Genomic DNA, 20,084 nt, shown 5'->3' with positions numbered 1-20,084 from the left:
CAATTCAGGGCCCTTGTAGGTGAACACTGAGCTAGCCAAGGATGCCAGTGCTGCAGAAGCTATCGGGTCGGTACAGCTGGGCCCTGCTGGACAAGCAGACCAACTCCTGCATCACTCCCAGGCAATTATTCGCTAAGGAGCCCAGGCCTGCAGGGCTCAGTGAACCCTGGGCCGACTGAGTCTCCAGGGACAGACGCGGGTCAGCGTTCGCGATTCCCCCTTGCCCGGGATTATTTTTAAAAAAATAAAGCTTTGGGCATGTTCAAATTTCTGTTTTGAGATGATGTTCAGCACAGAATGCTTATTTGAAAGATGAGGATATGGATTAGTGGTTTCTTAGAAACAGCTTTGGACTTTTGTAGTGCAAATAATAAAAATAAATGAAATTGGCAATGATAAACTGTACTTCTTTTATCCCACAACAGCTCCGTTCCTCATGTCTCCAACCACAATATTTGCAGTCGTGAGTTTTATGCCCTTTAGCACCATTTATTCATTTAACATAAGAATCAAACATTCTTCACAGTCACAACTTGTATTGTCCTTCCTTTTTCCCATGGCTAAGACATTTCTCAAGAAGGAAGATTACATTTAAAGCCCATATTTCTTTCCCTTAAATCTGGAAGGCCTGTTTTTAAGAAATAGGTAACAGTTGCCTTAATACATTTTGATCATATCTCAATATTAATATTAGCTTTCATTTAAAGTGCAGTGTTTTCACTCCTGTCCCGTTCTGTGAAAAATGTTTGCACTCATCCATTAGCTTTGATCTCTGTCTTTTACCAAGAAAAACATTTGTCCTGCCACACTGCAGGCTCATCCTTTTTCTTCCCAGTTTATCGCCTGTATTTCCTTTGATGCAGTCCTGCTGGCCTGATGTCCTCAGAGTCTGGGGTGTGTCTCATGGCTTCTCTCCAGCTGCTCGTCCTCATGTGACACAGGCGCCCTGCAGACAGCACCCGCTGAAGATGGGAAGGCCAGGGCTCCTGAGAGCTCCTGAGAGCTCAGAACACTGCAAAGTGGACAGGGAATTGCGCCTTTTGCATAAAAGGACGTTTTTGTCATCTTATTAACTACCTAAGGAATTCAGTGCTCCTTTGCCAGATTGGAACAGTCAAGAGACGTGCATCATGGCTACTTCTTTCACACAGCTCTTGCTCGGCCCGTTTGGGCAGTTACGCTGCAGGCCTTGTCCTCAGCCCCCTGGATGAGAAAGCTTCCCCTGGTCCCTGTGAGGTGGTCTCGGAGGGGGGAGAGCTCAGGTAATGACAATCACAGGCCCTCTCTGCGAGGCAGTGTCAGGAGCCCCGTGACCTCTCTCGGAGTGGAGGCCCGGGTCTGACTCGGCACTAATAACTCACCACTGCTGGCCTGAACTGTCACTCCTCCGGCTCCTGCGTTCAGGAGCGGCTTCGACTGTTTTTCCTTTTCAGAGTAGTTAAAAACTGTAGCAGGAATGCCAGAGCCGAATATCTCATTAACTCCGTTCAGGACCTGTGGGACAAATCTGCCCTGAGGGACTTAATTTTCCTCAAAAACTATGCATCTGGCCTGTGGAAAAGCTTTTTCTGAAATTTCTATACACGTTTGCCAGTAAATGCAAGACTGTTTACTGACCAGAAAGTTCTCTGGTCAAGACAATAACTGTTGTCTAGTTATTGAACAGTTGTGGTTCAGGTTAGCAGCTAAAACCCCAGCGCTGGCCAGGTCACAGGCTGGAGGACAGAGTCTTCACAACATCACAGAAATACCCACAAGCCTCCAGGGCTCCTCAGACGCCCCGGCTCTGCCCTGACACATCTGTCAATCACCATAAAGAGGACATACGCAGGACAAACCTCCCTGTCACAACATATCTGATGTGCACATGAGAGCGATGCTTGCCTTTGGAGACGCCGGTACTGTCTATCGTGATTAATTGGGAAACAGATCCCCCAATAAGTGACCAACAGCCACGCTTGTCAATGTCCCCAGGGAGAGGAGCGATCTCCTTCCGAAGACCGCGGTTAAAACGACGTTGTTGTTTTAAACCAGACAGGCAGTTCAGATCAATCGTTTCCAGAAATACATCCCGTCTGTGCTATTACTGTGCTGTTTTTCACTGTGTAGAGCTGGTAAACAGAAAAGTCAATTCTACTGTCTTAAAACATTACACCGAAGTATCACAATATCCCTGTTGCTGCATCTCCAATCCTTCCAGGTACTTGAAAGATATTTCAAAAATAAAATCCTATACAGGTATACAGTTTGCCTGAAGGCCGGCAGCTCTGCAGTGGTGCCAGTGTGCAGGTTGTCTGAAGGTATATCACTCTCTGAAGACTTTCTCAGGATGATCTCCATTACTCCGAGTGATCTGCCTATCCAGAAAACAACTTTAACATCAAGCAGGATGTGGGGAGAAAGATGTCCGCAGGGCTATGATTCAATTTTAATAACTCACGAGAAAGTATTTCATTCAAAATCCATTACCACAGCTATTGGTGTCAGTACTTGTGCTGTGAGCTGTTCCCAATATTACTGTGGGACCAGAGAGGTTGGAAGAAACGTCTGCAGAACTTTCCAAAACCCATTAAATCCAGAAAAGCACAAAATGATCAAGGAAAACATAATAATGATACTGAAGCAAATATAATGTTGAGTCAGGATTTTGAGATGCCAGAAATATATCCTTTAAACCCCCCACCAATCTGGATGTCTTTAAGCTTAAAGCTTTTGTGACTTTATTCCAAAGGCTTTCTGCTAACTGCTTTAGAGACTCATGTGTCCCCATCTGTGAGTTTTTGTTTCAGTTTACAGTTCATGCACCCAGGAAAATGTTTAAGATGTTCAGAGATTAAAAAGAGCTTGAACAGCAGCACGTGAGTAAATGATTCTAAAAGAAAGTTTTCATGTTTTACCCCAGGTATAAGTGATTAAAACACAGCTGATACTGGACAATTCAGACACAGTACCTCTTGTGCTGTTTAGATATAAAAGATGAGGCAGTATGCAGGAGTTGACAATGTTTTCAATGTAACTTGGCGAAATGTAAAGAAACATCCCTTGACTTTCCGTTTCTTCATGGTTCATGACCAGTAAACCTCGTATTCATCCCGGTCGCTCTCTGCTCGTGTTCCCCTTCATGTCCGGTTATGGGCACAACTGGGAAAGGATGCCAACATCTGGCACAGCTTCCCAGCGTCAGAGGCGGAGCTGGGCAGGGAAGAGGGAGTCTGCAACACAGGAAGCACCAGGGACAGGAGGTATCGAATTCATCCCGAATCCATCAAACTGCTTGAGTTCTAGATCTCGCCCATAAATTCCACACAGCAAGGTCTTTACAGAGATGAAATATCTTGAATCCTCCGTTAGGTAGACGAGGTGAAAGGCCATGAGCAATGAACTTTGTTTATGAGCATTTTATAACTTTTTCTGCATGTAATGTGTGTGAAGATTTAAAAACTCTTGGTTTTTTTTGACGACACAAAATCTTTCAACACTTTATGACATTTCTGCCCAATATGGCATCACGCTGCAGCAAAAGAGGAGAAGCCGAGACTGCAGCTGTGGGTCAGATGGGCTTTTTCATTGGCGCTTCGATTTCTGTGGGAAGATTATCCAAATTGTCTTGAATTCTCTGTACAATGTGAACCTGTCATCTCCAGCACTCTCAGCTCCACATTAAACCTGAACACTTCTCAGTGCTGATGCACTGCATTGTGGTGTCATAGCGGAGCTCAAGGCCAAGTACAGCGTAGCTGAGTAATGACATTGGATGTGTGTGATTATATTAAGAGTGACGCAGGCGGTGCTGCCGATTCACATCGCACTCTCTCTGTGGAGAGGTCGCATGGTCACCCCACATTTGCACAGGTCTGTTTTGGGGGCTGCAGTCTCCTACCGCAGTCCAGAGCCCTGCTTCTGCTGTGTGGGCCGACCGGCACCCGTGCAGTGTCTCCTGCACGTGCGCGTGTGCGCCCCCCTGTGGACTCGCGTGCACCTTGCACCCAGTGTCCGCCAGGATGGAGTCCAGCTCCCGGACCCTCTGGGGATAAAGAGGTAACTGGAGACGGATGACATTATTTAACGACAGTTACACTTATTGTTTAATAAACAGTATTCTGCACAGTACGGCAACGGGGCAGATCACACATTATTAAGATCTTTAGATAACACGCAGAGTTGATTTTGTGAACCACCATTGGAGGAACAGATGTTGCCTTCAAAGACATAATAACCAATATGTTTTCTAAATATACTCCCATTTCTATATCGCCGGACATATGGAGGCGATATATCACTAACGCACAAGCAACCTCCGCAGACATGCTGTGACACTTCTGACAGAGATCAAAGGGAATGTTTTTTCAGACCTTTTTGTATCTTAATTTCTCTTGGCACAGAATAAATGGTTGCTAATTTTAAAATAAAAAAACTTATTACATATTTCTGCATGCTTGGCACTGCACTTGAGAAAACACATTTGCCCCCCCGAAGAAAACAAAAACATTGAAATGTTTTAAACACTCCAGTATTTATATGATCTGGATGTCTGAATGTTGGTGGTGTTAGGAGGCTCTTTTAAAAAATGAGCCTATGTTAGCTACTAATAACTAGAGCATGAAAATCATTATTGAAATTAGAGCCTAGAGATCACACAACATATCTGTTACAGTTGTGTTTTGAGAGATTATTGGGGAAGGCTGTGTTATTGGTTGACTAAAAGTTTCAGTTTCCTTCTTCATTTTGGATTGCAGCTGCATCGCACACAAAGAGAAAGAGCCGTGTGCTGTGCAGTCAGACACTGAAGTGTTTAGGATGTGAACCGAGTTTGCAGTGCGGATTACAGATGGGGTTTACTGCGCTGGAGCAGTTCTGCCTCCCTTCGCCGGTCTTTGTGCTCCTTCTATGAGCAGAGGGCTGCTGTCGTTCTCCACACTGCCAGAGACGTGCTTCTCCGGGAGAGAGCAGAAAGTTGAACTGGTAAACAGAACGCAAACACGAGCCCCTCTCTTTCACACCGTGCTTCATGGTGTCTCCGAGGGTGAATAAAACCCCATATTATCAGAGCAAGTGAGGTGCATCAGCAGCTCCTCTGCCTCCGGCTGCAGGCAGGAGGGGTCTCCCTGTCCCCTGGGCCGGTCTCACAGGCTGACCACTTGGCTGTGAAGGGCGAGGAGGCCCCTCCAGGTGAGCAGCAGATTGCTCCGCTGTAGGCAGCTGGCCAGAGCTGCAGCTCCGGCTGCCCACTGCCCTGCCCCGGCTGCTGGCATGATCCAAGCCTCACTGACTGGGGCTTCTGCTGCAGCTCTGTGCGGGGGTTCTGTTTTACTTTATTTTTGAGCTCTGTTTTGGGCTTTTTTTCATCTTTGAAATGTCAAGGAACTGAATAAACAACATGTTTATGCTCTCATCATTCTTCTTTTCTGAAACCCCTCTGTAGCTTTTGAAAGGGTTACCAAGGGAAATCTTCAGCGCCTTGTCGCCTCATTGTTCAACACTTCAGTGGCTTGTTACTCGTTACCCTGGAACTGCTTTCTTCCTCTGGCCCAGTTTCTGGCCAATAAAGTCAAAATCCCCCTCCAGTCTTTTGTTTGTGGAGGTTTTCCTACAAGTATCTAAGTTCTTACGCCACTCGTTTTACTGCATCAAGCCTTTCAAGGTTTTGAGTTTCTTGTTTTAAAAGGATAAATACTTGAAGTACCAATACCTGCCCATGAGTCCTGAGCCCACAGGGCAAGTCAACACATCAGAATGTCAGCAATAAAACACTGGCCAGCACCACATGAGGCTGTATGAGCCTGTAACAGACTTTTACCACCAGCCTGTGACAATAAGGAGGTCAGTATGGTGCCTCACCATCTGAGTGCAAAGAAAAATCCCCTTTTATCTCATAAGTAAACAGAATTTTATGCCAATGTTTTCAATGCTCGTATGAATATTCATCTGTTTGCAGTTTTTCCCTCATGACACTCTTCTTTGAATCGGGCGGGTTGTATTGTTTAGGTCACTGCTGTTCCTTTAGTTTAAAACGTCATTGCATACGTTAGTATATAAGAACAGCGATTCCAAGCTTCAAAACTCGGTCGCTTACCCATATTCATCTCTATCTGGTAGGAATATCTGGAAGAGATTTTCCAAAAAATGAGAAGTATATCTTTTCAAAGACGTCAGAGGCTCCACCGCCCAGTATCAACCTCCGGCCGAGGCAGCAGCCCGGACTTTAACGTGAGACAACAGAGCCACCTAGTGGGGGAATCGCGTATTACTCCATTTCTCTCCCGGAGCACCGACATGCAGAGATAATAGGGAAAGAAAAAACACCTGTAAAATTATCAGTCTAACCCTTAAGTCGAATGAGAAGGCTTTTCAAGTGGGTTAAAGTTGACTCACATCCTTCGATGAACTCCTTCATCAGAACTGTGGGCTTTACCGAGCAAGCTCTGCTACAGCACTCGGGACACGTCTGGGTTTGGAGCAATGAGACGGGTCTGAGACTTCGTGTTCCGGGCTCCTAGATCTCTTCTCATATTTACCAAATGCAAAACGGCCGTCAGTTTAATGTAGTGTGGTAACTGAACATATTAGTGTAGTCTTGTTACCGGGACACCTGGTGTGGCGTTTTGTTGGTAACCGGGAGGGCGTTGCACTGGGCCCTGATGTTTCCAGCGCTGGAGAAGTGTGACAGTGCAGTACAGTGAGCAGGGCGCCTGCGTCTCTTCATCACTGTTTTCTGCCCTGTAGCATCATGCTCAAGGACGTGCCCTGTTTTGTACACATCACGCTCCGTGCTCACACTTTTCTAAAGACCCTTCACAGACACCAGAGGAAACAGAGCCCCCACGCTCGGGGACGGCACACTGTGGAGTTATTAGGCGAGGGCCGAGGTCTCTTTCGGCCAGCTCACGGCCTGGGTGGAGTCCGTCCACAGCGGCCATTCAGTGACCGCGCCGGGTCTCTTCTTACAGAAGCCTCGCACGTCACTCCAGAAACGTCGGGATATGTTGGTGAGTTATGTATAGGCTTCACTTAAATAGCGTGTATTTTACACAGCTCTACACTGGTTAGACTGAGCGCATTATAATTCCCCCTTGAAATTTTAACCACTGTATAATTACTTTGCCTCAACCCCGGTCTGTATTTATACTTCGAGAGGTCGACATTTAAAAGGGCTTAGTTAGCAGTTTGGACTGGCGTTTTGTTTTCAAAAGGAATAAGTCAGTTGGGTGCGTTATAGCATCGCTCCGCTTTTGCACTTTCGTGCTTCCAAAAGGCGGAGGAAAAATACCACTAACCTGAAATTATTCCCAGGATAAACCCCAGATAACAGGTCGGATTCCTACTAACGTTTACTGCTGCCACATATATAAATAACTGTTACTGCGAGTCTGCGACAGAAACACACAAGACTAAGCCATTAGGTAGTTAATGCCATAGTAGTTTCCTGGAAAAAAGAACAAGCTTCTGATGTTACTAAATACACAGGAAACACGGTATACCGCCCGTAAACCCTCTTAAATTAACAGCCGTAAATATTGTATGAATGTGGCCAGGGGCTGCTAAAACAGGCTGCTCCTGGCCACTTATTCGATAACGTACAATAAATGGAAAAGCATAAACGACATTTTAATCTCCTTGTTGTTGTTTTTTGCAGTTGAAATCCTTGTGAAAGGAAACGGGTGGGGAGAATAATATCGCTCAAGGTTTTGAACTGCTGGGAACCGGGCTTCACTGTCTGACAGGAGTCCGTTTTCATCTCCTTCACGGGTCCTGGGAGCTGCGTAAGGTTTTCAATTAAGTAATTCGTGAATAGCACGGGTTTTTGTTTAAGGAAGCATGAAATCAGGTGTATTAATACAAACAACGTTCTTAACCCTTGACTGCAAGCAGTGTGCACATTGTGTTCAGGAGGAGCTAATTTATCTTGTAGTTCAGACAGACCTGAATCGGTGTTCACAGTTTTACTGCAAATCAGTGAAACTGACCTTGCAAGCCTCAGATCCTAGATCCATGTGCCCACATGTCTTAAATGCGCACATTTTTCCTAGTGTGGAGATACAGTAGCTAAGAATCATTCCATTTGCCGTCCACCTCACGGGAGGAACTCAGGTTTCCTGGTCGGGGCGTATTTTTAAATTTGCTTTCAGTTTTCAATAAGAATAGTATTTGTTAGCAGTCCCTGATTCAGAACCTCCTTTATTCAAGTGCACTGCATCCAAGCGCCACACCCACAATAGGCGTGTCTGAAAACACCACACCCACCGCAGGCGTGTCTGGCACGGAGCCCCTCCCACTGTGGGCGTGTTCGACAGGGACCCTCCCATCTCTGTCTTTTCATCATCAACTCATCAGTAAGGGCTGTATTTCTGACTTAACAGCCAGGCAGTGTGTTACATCTGTTGCGTTTTGTACCCTAGACGTATAGTGGATATCAAAACTCCACACAACCTTATTTAAATCTCAGCTTTTCACAACACAGCAGTGTTGCAAAAAATATTTTAATTGTATTTTATTAAAAATGTTAATTGTAATACAAAGACACACAGATTACTTAGAAAAAATACCTAATATATATATATATTCAATCAGAAATCAATGGCATTTAAGCAGAATGTGGAATGCTGGTATAGTTCACAGCTGTCAGTAACAGTTACCAGCTCTGTCGGCAGATCGCAGCCCTCAGAGTCACACAAGAGCTTTGTAACCAAATCCTTCTTAATCATGAGGTAATTCCAGCTGCCAAACACTTTGTTAAATGTCCGTTAAATATTATAATTACATTTTTTAAAGAAAACAATACTAATATCATTACAATACAGGCATATAAAATAATTCCCTCCCCCTATGAAAAGAGAAAACATACAGTACTGTAGTGGCACCCTCCTGCTCCAGTCTCTTTGTCATTTAGAACTGAGTGAAGGTTCATTTCTGTTAAAACACCACAAGTTGTTTATGTAAATTGAACCTGGCTGAAGGGGCCAACTACAAAGAGCACCTTGTTTTCAAGACTGGATCTTCAACTGAATACAAAGAAATCTTCAGGACCTCTGTACAAGGACAGAAGAGTCAGAACGAACAACAGTTAAGTGAAGAGACTGTCTGACCCACTCAGTCAGAAAACAAAAGCAGAGGATTGACTGAGGAATATTTTCAGACAGGTCCTGACCTAGTTATTCAGGCTAGAATATAGCAAAGCAGAAATGTTCTTTAAAAATAATCCACCTTTTATGCAACAGATTTCTCTTTAAAAAATTAAAACTTAAAATTTCCCCAATTCCCGATTCCTGCAACCAATAAAACAATTCTAATCACTTAAGCACAATGAGAGAGAACCAAAACTGTGAATTTCCTGAAAGGCCATACAGATATAAAGCAGATGGTCTAGTCTTGTAAAGCCTTCAGAACCAGAAGCACTTTCACATGAGAGCAATGCAGAAAGAAGAGCCAGTTGCCAGTCTTACATCAAACAACCTTTTTCAGTGTAATGAGATGTTTTGTTTAGGCTTTTCTGTCCCCATGTTAAAAATGTTTAAAAAGTCCTGGTTTGTTAATACATTCTCCTACTGACTGACATATAAGCAAACATCCTTTGTGCATCATTATCACAACAGGATGAACATCTATTCCACTGTTCACACAGGCTGCCAAGGAACAGGTAAAGGTTTATTCCACGCTGCAAGGAAAAGAAAGAAAAGAGACCCAGCGTTTCGGCTGTGGAGCCTGAAAAAGTGAAACATTGTGTCTCTTTTCTTTTCCTTCCTGCATGGAATTAGCTGTTCCTTCTACTCCACCGAGTTATTGTTATGTTCTGATCATGTCAGGTGAATGTGAATATAAAAGTGTGGGTTTTTAAATCTCAAAAACAATATCTAAAACTGCAACAGTTATTAATGTATCAACACCAGTTCTTTATGTCCCAGGAGGCTTTACTAATTAAAGACACACAAGGCTATGGGATCTTAAGCTGTGTGAGCCTATTTCAGCTGCTCAGTATGAGAGTTTTCAACAGCCTCCATCATTCACAGGGCCAGAAACTGAGGAGGGACGTTCCCCAGTGCTCCCATGTGATGTACTGAGCTCCAGATCCAGAAGTCATGCAAAATTAAATTTCACATGTCGAATATGGGAGGAAAAAATACGCAACTTTTTTCCAGGTTAGTGAGCTCATTAAAAAGAGTGAGCCGTGTCTGTCCACTGCTCACATCTCCACTGAGTGGCAGCAGACCTGGACAGCTGATGTCCAACAGGGCTGAAAAAACGTAATATTGCCCAGAGAGTAACCCACGTCCTCCCAACCTTGACAGTCACACTGCATACACGATGGACAATTACAATCTGGTACAACCCAGAAGAGAGACAGATCCCAGCCCCAGCAGTTAACTAGATCTTTCAGTCAGTTCTGTCTGTGGTCAGAAAGAACCTTTTCAAACTGATCTGATCACCTTTGAAAGTGCTACTGTGCAGGTTGTGTACCGGTTTTAATTAAAGTTGACCGAGAACGTTAAAATAGTACTGAAGACAAATCATCACAGCAACATTCTCCAGCTGCTCAATAATACTGCCGGTCGGTAACTGCACCAGACGGGCTCCCCAGCGCCCACAGGACACAGGTCCTCGCCCAGCGCGGGCGTGGAAGTGTTCGTTTGCAGCGACAGAAAACCGGTCTGTTGGCGAAAGTGTAGGGTGAGAAAGAGCCCTGCAGGTAGAGCAGCAGGCGAGAGGGCTGGAGCTCTACAGGGCTGCTGGGAACAGCGCAGCAGGCACAGCGTGACCGAGGAGCCTCTGCAGCCGCACCCTCTGAAAGCCCGCTTGCGTTTTAAAATGCAGTAAACAGACAAGGCTCACATGAGCTGCTTTTTTTTCCCACAGCTGCAGAGGTTTTTAGATGCGAGTCTCCACATGCTGTTGCTGCTGCTCCGGGCGTGAGACCTGCTCCGGGCTGGGGGGGGGTCGGGGCGTTGGGGGGGCTCACAGGCGCCCCGGAGAGGGGCTGCGGCTGTGGCTGGAGGCCTGGAACAGAGTGGACAGAGCGGCGGTCAGCGGGAGGCCAGCGCCACACCACCCACCTGCGAAAACTACAAACCTTCACCTGAAGGCAAACGCCATTTCACACCAACATAATTCGGCTTTTTTTTTTACAATAACAGCTGTAATTTCTGAATTCAATCCCAGACATGTTAAACTGTGCTTTTTTCCCCTTATTTTTGGACTGCCAAAGTCTTGTAATCAAGTAATATTTTCCTGTTCCCTGCGCTTTGTCCTTCAAAATGATTTCGCTCAACAGCCTGGGCCGAGCATGGGCTGCACATCCACTGGCACAGTGGCACCGCCAAGCACCAGGGGGGCCCTACAAGGACGCCGACCTCCGAGTCGAAGAACGGGCGTCAGTTTCTCTGTCTGGTGTTGCTCTGCGAGGGCTCTGTAGCTCTCCACCTCCAGACACCGGGAACAGGAGGAAGACGCCAGCGCAGCGGTGTCCCAGCCCATGTCCCACTCAGGAGTGCCAGCGCTCACACACGGGCAGGACAGAGGGACAGGGGACACACACAATGCCGAAGCAACAGAAGAGGCACAGGACAAGAATGTCCAAAGCTACTGTCTCTGTATTAAAGCGCAACAGTCCTTAATTAGCATGGGTTATTACAGTGGCCCCAAGCCCATAGAATTCTTGATCTATGTTTTTGCTTAGAAATTGATAGCATATATTCCATCTTTGGAAAGGACATAGTTTAAAAATAGGGAGGCAGTTCTTCACACAAAGAGTGGTGGTAGTGGGGAACCAGCTGCCCAGCCATGTTGTTGAAGCCGATACCCTGGCTTCTTTCAAGAAACAGCTGCATGAGACCCTCAGGTCAATTAGCTACTGAGAGCCAAATGAGCTCGGTGCACAGACTGGCCTCCTCGTGGTTTAAGACCAGTGGCTGGTCTAGTTTAATGTGAGCTGTAGGAGGCTGGCGGTTCGAACTCACCAGAGGTCGAGAGGGGCTGCCGGCTCGCGACCGCGGGCGCACAGGGCTGGAGCTCCTACTCCTGCTTCTCCTGGGGGACCACTGCGGGGGGCAAGAGTTGGCAATCGTAGTGAAACACTTGGTTCGTGACGCAGCAAGCTCCTTTAAATGGGTTTGCTGCTGCACAAAACAGCCTGTCATTGCAGTACCCATCCCCCACCAAAGCTGCAACCCAAACAAGGCGCCGCGGTGCTGCCGTCCAGAGAGAGATGCTGAAAAACAAACTAACCTGCAAGGATCTGATTTGCCAGACAGTTATGATTTCACCCCCTATCAGCCTAGCCTCTTTGTAAACCGATCCACAGACTGCAGGTTTTTCAAATCAGCTGACATCGTTCCCAATAAAAATACTCCGGCATTCCGAGGCGCTTAGACCGATGCAGGGAGCCGGTTGTCGCTGGTTATCGCACAGGGCCGCGGAGAGAGCGAGGTTACCAGAGCGCCCCGCCGGGTGACGGCCTCTCCCTTCATGATGACCGCGTCTCCCTCCACCAGGGCCGGCCACACGTGGTACGCCACCAGCGGGGCCGAGTACTCCGAGTCGAAGCTGCGCCGGTACCTGCGAGGAGAGAGGGGGCGCTCAAACCTCCCCTGAACGGGCCGGCTTGACCTGGACAAGCCCTGTCACCCCCCATCTCCTGTCTCAGAAATCTGACACTTCTCCCTTCCCTGCGACCTGCGCTGTGTGACTGTGCTGGGGCAGGGAGACCCCCAGTGGTGGATACAGGAAGCACATACTCTGTGGAGCTACTAAAGAAAATATAATAATAATAATATTAATAAACTTTATTTTATATAGCACCTTTAAAGGTGGCTTCTCAAAGCGCTTTACAGGATGACAATAACAATAAACACAATGTTTATTGTTATTGTCACAATTTATTGTTATCACACAATGTTTTGGCCGTGGAGCCTTCTTCAGGTGTGAGAAAGACAGGGCAGTAACACCCGGCAAGACATTGTGTTTTCTTTCTTCTCTTTTCAGCAGGGAATAAACCTATTACTTGTTCCTTTGCTGACACAGCTGCCCACCTGAACTAGTCTAGTTATTATTAGCCATTAAAGCACGGACATTGACCCCCAGCATGAAGAGCGCAGGCTCACTTGCTCTCGCTGTACAGCTCCCCGTCCGTGCTGAAGGCCAGGTCCAGCGGCGGCTCCAGGGTCTGCATGGCGAAGGCCACGCGGCACACCTCGCGCAGGAAGCTGCCCAGGAGGATGAAGTCCACCTCCGGCGGGAAGGAGATCTTGGGGTGCACGTTCATGGCGCTGATCACGTCCTGGGGAGAGAGGCAGCCAGCGCTTTATCGGCCATAGCGAGTCTGCGGAAACCTTGTGCGATGAGCAGGTGGGTGTGGCTACCGGTGGGTGTGGTTAGGTGTGGGTGTGGTCACGACTGGGTGTGGCTCCGTTTTCAGAGGCCTTATCACACTCCAGCCATGGTGCCCTCACAGGGGCAGAGCAATGCTACCATTCGACCAAGTTTACAGGTACAGTAACTACTCAAGAACTGACGTGAGACGATCAAGAGAAGATGCAACGAGGTGATGCATACGTAGGAACAGCACACTTGGCATTAACCCTGTAATGATGGTGGAAAATAGAATCTTGTCCAACATTTCTTAGGCTTTAAGATACATGTGCTATATAATGTCAATATACGTTTCCTCTTCAAAAATACGTTTAACTTGGACACGGCGCACACTAGTTGCCGTTTATTTTTTCCTGAATTAAATCGGCATCTTACAGGCACAAACAAAGTAAGCTTACTGAAAGGTCTATATAATTGTGATAAAGTCAATAACTCGCACGCATCTTAAGCTGAGTTTGTGTCTCGGTCGAGCTGGGAGTCTCGCTGACAGTCGGGTCCCAGTGTGGGCTTGACGCGGGTGGGAAAGGGAGTGGGCAGGGAGGAGGGGGCACCCACATTCACGCTGGCCTGGACGTCGTAGAGGTCCAGGTTCCGGACGATGTAGTCCACCACAGCATCCTCCAGCGACTCCGGGCCCGCGTGTGTGGGAGAGAGGGTCTTCCTCACTCGCAGCTTGAACTGCCTGTAGGCCATCTTTGCCGCATGGAAGGACTCCTGGGCTCAGGGAAACAGAAACAGTGCGGCAATGAGACCTGGAGCTACTGGAGCACTCAGGTACCTGGAGCTACTGGAGTACTAACCCCTCTAACTACAGGACAGTCTCGAGTACTAACACTTGGCACTACTTGAGTACTTAAGTACTAACAGCTGGAAACTTTTGCTTTGTTGTCTGTGTACTGTACCAATTTGCTGTGCTCTTCATTTTACTATGTACATTATATGCACTCCGTGCTATCGTACAGAACTTTTAAGTTTTTTGAAAGGTGCTCAAAAATGAAATGCGTATTACTGGTATTGTAGCAAGAGCTTAGACTAATCCCAGTGTGTTTCCTTTCACACAGTATGACTTACAGCATTCTTCAGCTGCCTTTTAACTACCCAATACCACTAAAAAATCATTATACTCAAATAAAAAAAGCATGTTCTAGCTCCAGTAGCTCATTATGCAGCCATGAACAGTGTCAAGAGCCGATACAGTGATTGAAAAACAGCAGGTCGCTGGTCCAGTGAGAGAAGGGCTCGTACCACAGTGCCTATAAAGATGATCCTCTGCACCATCTCCAGCTCGTCTATGTAGCGGCGCAGCAGGTTCTGGGCCTCCAGGCGCTCGGTGGAGTAGAGATCGCCGAAGCGCGAGAGCAGGCGGGCGTGGCGGGAGGAGCTGGTGAGCTGGGCGCGAGTTGGGGAGTCGCTCCTCAGCAGTGGGCTGGGGGACCGGCTGCGTCGGGGCAGCGGGCTGGGGGACCGGCTCCTCGTTAGCCTGAACGACACAGACACGGGGCTGCAGAGCTCTGGAGCACAGGACCGGTCAAGGAAGAGTTACATTGTGTGACTGAGGGCGCTCGGACGGAGCCAAAACCAAACAGGTGTGGGTCGGGTCACCAGGACCAGGACGGGCTACCCCTGCTGTAAAGGGTCTTGAGATCATGCGTCATGACAGGTGCTACAGATATAAAATAAGCATCAAGAATTATTGCCACTGCCATGCAAGTTTAAATCACCCACCTTTACAGTATATACCGTATGTACAGTACAGCAGATCTAAGAAGATGCTACAATAAAAAGGGATTCTCCCACTCTCCTCACAAAGCAGAGAGGAAGTGAAAGGAGACTCTTTCTAAAGAAACTTCGAAATCTAAGCAGAGGTCATGTTAATAATCGAGCAGCACGATCCGGAGCTTCTCTAAAGCACAAAGCGATTTACAGCCTCCACAGGAGCCGAGCCGTGCCTCCAGGGACATTCCCAAGGGAAAGCTCACCTGTCCCGCAGCAAGGACTTCTCCGCCGTCAGGAAAGACACCTCGTCCTTCAGCAGGCGGATCTGTCGTTCGTAATCGTCTAGGACGTCCAGCTTCCTCTTGTACAGGTCCGCCCGGTCACAGGCCGCCCTCAGCCTGCGCGACACAGCGGGTGGGAGCGGTCAGGCTGGAAACCAGTCGCCATCACCGCAGGGCAAGGGACCACTCCGACACAACACCGACCTCTTCCCCAGTCACAGGACACGGCTTTCCAGGTCCGGAGGCAGCAATACATGTAAAGGGGCCTTATATCCAAGAAAGCCTTTAGAAGGGATCTGACTGAACTGCTTCTGTGTGGCCCTCTGCTGTGTATTCGAACCCTCATTGTAACTGTTGTGTAACTCTGCTCTCTGTCTCCTCTCACTGTATAGTTATTCTCTCTGTAAAGACTTTAAGAAGCCACTGTCGAAGGCTCTATATAAAATAGTTTATAATTCTTATAAAAAATACAGTTGATAATGTACAATGTATATTTATATTTATATTTTCTGTTAAGTTATATGTGAGAAGCATTTGTTTTTCTATTCATTGAATTGGGGGCAAATGTCCTTTTCTAAATAAAGGTTCAATTGCTTTCTTCCATTCATCAACAGAAACCCACTTATTCTCAGTGAGGGTCACAGTGTCCCAAGGACCCTTCTAGAAGCACAGGACACAAGACTGGACAACACCCTGGACACCAGTCCATCACAGGACACAAGACAGGACCACACCTTGGACAGGACACCAGTCCATCACAGGACACAAGAAAGGACAACACCCTGGACAGGACACCAGTCCATCCCAGGACACAGGACAGGACCACACCCTGGACACCAGTCCATCACAGGACACAAGACATGACCACACCCTGGACAGGACACCAGTCCATCACAGGACACAGAACAGGACCACATCCTGGATGGAACACCAGTCCATCACAGGACACAGGACAGGACCACACCCTGGACACCAGTCCATCACAGGACACAGGACAGGACCACACCCTGGATGGAACACCAGTCCATCACAGGACACAGGACAGGACCACACCCTGGATGGAACACCAGTCCATCACAGGACACAGGACAGGACCACACCCTGGATGGAACACCAGTCCATCACAGGACACAGGACAGGACCACACCCTGGATGGAACACCAGTCCATCACAGGACACAGGACAGGACCACACCCTGGATGGAACACCAGTCCATCACAGGACACAGGACAGGACTACACCCTGGATGGAACACCAGTCCATCACAGGACACAGGACAGGACCACATCCTGGATGGAACACCAGTCCATCACAGGACACAGGACAGGACCACACCCTGGATGGGACACCAGGGTTTGGACAGAACACTTGTCCATGAACCCAGGACCTGTGAGACGGCAGCTCTTCGCCCTTCTCTTCTCATGTGTGACTCGGTTTACTTCCCCCTTCTGCTGCTGTAGTTTGGGAGGTTAAAAGCTGAGCTCACAGGGCAGCACAAAACTGGTGACAGGAGCTCGACTCACTCGGCTTTGAGCTGAAGAATCTCGTCTTCTGTAGCTAAAAGCGTCGTTGCCGATTTGTTTTTGGTATCATCAAGTTCCAGCTGAGCGTCTTCTAAACTGAAACACATTTTAAGACACGGTTTATTTCTGTTGCTCTGGACAATTCCTAGACGATTCCTGCGTGCCATGAACATCTTTACCCCAGCAATGAGGATATATAATGTTTGGAATAGTCTGTCCTTGGGAAATCACACTCGTGAGTTAGTTAACCAAGATTCACACACATGCACGCATACATACACGTCAATATTGTAAAAATCACCTCCCCATGGGCCTTGCCTAGACTCCTCGCTCGGTCTCGTCCCTCTGACGCCGCGCTCACACTTAAACTCCAGAGAGGCGCGGGACAACAGCTTCGCAGCTACAAAGTGAAACCCGGGATGGACCCTGAGTGTCCACCCCCCCCCCCCCCCCCAGAAGAGGAAACTGGGCTCCTGCAGGAGAGACTCACTCCTGTCTGACGGAGTCCAGCTCCAGGCGCGTGGAGCTCAGCTGCGATTCCATCTTGTGGATTTCGTGCTCGTGGGACTGAGACAGGTCCCGGATCCTCTTCTCCTTCTCCACGGACTCCTGCAGACACACACGCCGCATTTAAAGACCCGCGCTGCAGGCGCGCCTCTCGTGTGCGCCGTGTGCGCCGGCCCGGCGGCGGTACCTGGATCAGGCTCAGGCTGGTGTCGGCGCTCACGCCCGCGGAGCCCAGGGCGAAGCAGGAGCCCAGCCAGGGCAGGAGGCGCGACTTCAGGGTCTCCACTCCGGCATAGTGGCCTCCTGCAACGTCACAGGGCGGCGTCAGCGGGAGACGAGCGGGGGGCGGGGGGCGGGGGGCAGGCGGCGGAGGGAGACCGAGCGGGCGGAGGGAGGGGGGCAGGCGGCGGAGGGAGACCGAGCGGGGGGAGGGAGGGGGCCCCTACCTTCGCTGGCCGTCTGGCTGAGCACGGCGAAGAGCTGCCCCTGCACCCGGGCCGTCAGCTCCACCAGCTCGCAGCACCGGTTCAGGTTCTGGTCGCAGGAGAGGAGCTGTGGGGGTCCGAGAGACAGGCCTCACTGGGGGGGGGGCTCGGCCTGGAGTTACCTCACCCCCCGGTCATAATTATTCTCCATGATAACACCGGCACAATCTGTCCTTTCAAATTTCATTTTGACTGCCCGCATTCAAACTGCAGGAATGAGCTACATATGAGGCGTTATAGTTCGTATTACTGTGGATGGGACCGCAGGAGTTATATATTGTAACGCAATGGGGGCTCAGGCGGGCGCCCTTGCCGCATTAGGTCGGCCCCATCCCGACTGAGGCTCGAACCCAGGACTCCGCAGTGACCCAGCCCCGTGTGCTAAAGAGAGATCTCTCTACAGCCCAGTAGCTGTGGTCCTGCTATCACAGGGAAGGGCGGTGACGTCACCTGCTCTGGTACGCCGGCTCTTACACAGTGCCTGTCGGCCGTAAGCGTTACAATATATATATCTCGGTACAGTATATTTGAGATTTCCGTCTGAAATCACATCCAGTGACGTTCTAAAAATATGATGCTGCTGTAAACCGTTATAGCAATACGAAGGGAGCTCCGTGCAAACTCTGGAATGATGCAAGTAGTGCACCTCTCACTACAGGTGTGATACACCTGAGGATAGGAGTTTAAGGGCTCTGCAAGGGCGCGCTCGTGTGCTGCCGCTGGGCCGCGGGGACGGCTCCCAGGCACGCGCAGGGCACGGCTCGCGTGTTTCCTGTTTCCACGCCGGGAAGGGTCTGGCGATCTCCATGACAACGAGCGTCCGTAGCAACCAAACTCTGCGGCGGAACCAGCGCTTTCGACAACAAGGCCCCTAGATGACGACCCTGAACCCCGAAATTCACCGCGAACCCCGTCTCCGCTGAGCACTGTCACATCGTTCCAATGCGCGCACACACATACACACACGACTTCACCGGGAATTAGTTCAGCCTTTGCCTTCCCCTGTTCCCGTCCGCAGAGATACACGCACGGCGGTCTGTGTACTGGTCGCTGGGGAAGACATCTATACTATATCGTGTGAAACACTCGTCTGAAAATCCGCCACTATCATCCGTGGTAACCGAGGGGATCAGGTGCTGCGCGGAGCACCGCTCATTAACATTTTGCACAATCCGTTTTTGTTTCCCCTTGCAACAACCTGCCTCTTTTTATTTTTTTAAATGACTTTCGCTGGGCAAGACCTGGAAAGCAGAGCGTCTTAAACACTTCTCCATCCCGCCCGCAACAACAACAAAAGAAACAAACCCCCCCAGAAAGCTGTGAGAGGAAGGAAGGAATGAAGGGCAAGGGAGACGGGCGGCTTCGTGGCGACTTACATGATAGTCCTTGAGCCAGGAGTCCAGCTTGTCCTGCAGGGCGCTGAAGGAGGAGGTGCTCACCAGCCTGCGCAGCGTGTCGGCCATCGCTGCTGCTGCTCCAGCCCCGGTCTGCCCCAGCAGCTCAATGGCAGGGCAGCGGGGCTCCCGGCATTTATACGCGGGGGTGTGCAGCAGCAGCACAGCCCCTGACGTCTGCCGATGCTACCACGGACGCCAAGCGCCGCTTCAGTTGTAGCAACGCCATTTCCCAGGATGGAGGAGGAGGAGGAGGGGATCTGCAGGTGGGCGCACGGTGCTGCTCGCTCGCTGGTCGAGGCGACCCGGCGGTGCTTTTATGATAAACACACGCTGTCTGCACGCCTGCCCGCGTTGGTTACACGCACCTCCGTGATGCAAACAAGCCGTGTGCGCGGCGCCCACTGTTGCGTCTAACTACACACCTCCTGTACTGTACACACGGTCAGGTGCCTAAACGCTGAGATTTATTTCCCCCTTTTTTCCCCAAAAAAATAAAAAATGACACCACGCTGTCAGACCAACTACTGGGTATTGGTTCGCCTCGGTAGTTTAAGACTACTCTGCCGTTACGCACAGAGTCATCACATTAATAGTACGCAACATTACGTGTGGACCGGGCGTGAAGGAACCACGATTATTTCATGATTCCAAAACACAGTCACTGTATTCTTTATGTATAACGGATCGATAATTATAAGAACGACCTACACCAATGCTTTTTATTTATTTATTTTAGAAAAAGCTATACACACGATATGGAAAACGCTGATCGTTAAGTAACTGGCGATGCTACACAGCAAATGTTGAGCGCAGGGT

General features: G+C 48.9%; 1 protein-coding gene across 3 annotated transcripts; it reads right to left on the bottom strand.

The window, feature by feature from the left end:
• Positions 1–989: 989 nt before the first annotated feature.
• Positions 990–19,819, bottom strand: spata18 (spermatogenesis associated 18). 3 transcript variants are annotated; one of them, XR_011190357.1, is made up of 15 exons: positions 19,248–19,765; positions 17,833–17,938; positions 17,574–17,689; positions 17,370–17,488; positions 16,880–16,975; positions 15,339–15,473; positions 14,605–14,839; positions 13,915–14,073; positions 13,092–13,267; positions 12,423–12,546; positions 11,949–12,029; positions 10,825–10,989; positions 3,881–4,024; positions 1,362–3,212; positions 990–1,012 (listed from the first exon to the last, which is right to left on the bottom strand). XR_011190357.1 is itself a non-coding variant. In XM_069193857.1 (12 exons), the coding sequence occupies exons 1-12, from the start codon at positions 19,332–19,334 to the stop codon at positions 10,948–10,950; spliced, it is 1,476 nt and encodes a 491-aa protein (XP_069049958.1). In that variant the 5' UTR covers positions 19,335–19,765; the 3' UTR covers positions 10,441–10,947. The 3 variants fall into 3 exon arrangements, 2 of the variants coding, with proteins under 2 accessions (XP_069049958.1, XP_069049959.1); XM_069193857.1 differs by lacking the exons at positions 990–1,012; positions 1,362–3,212; positions 3,881–4,024 and having other exon boundaries at positions 10,441–10,989; XM_069193858.1 differs by lacking the exons at positions 990–1,012; positions 1,362–3,212; positions 3,881–4,024; positions 16,880–16,975 and having other exon boundaries at positions 10,441–10,989; positions 19,248–19,819.
• Positions 19,820–20,084: the final 265 nt, after the last annotated feature.

This window comes from Lepisosteus oculatus, chromosome 1 (genome assembly GCF_040954835.1).
Source record: "Lepisosteus oculatus isolate fLepOcu1 chromosome 1, fLepOcu1.hap2, whole genome shotgun sequence".
Classification (NCBI taxonomy): domain Eukaryota; kingdom Metazoa; phylum Chordata; class Actinopteri; order Semionotiformes; family Lepisosteidae; genus Lepisosteus; species Lepisosteus oculatus.
Note: the sequence above shows the minus strand (reverse complement) of the source record. Positions and strands in the feature narration are given on the sequence as shown.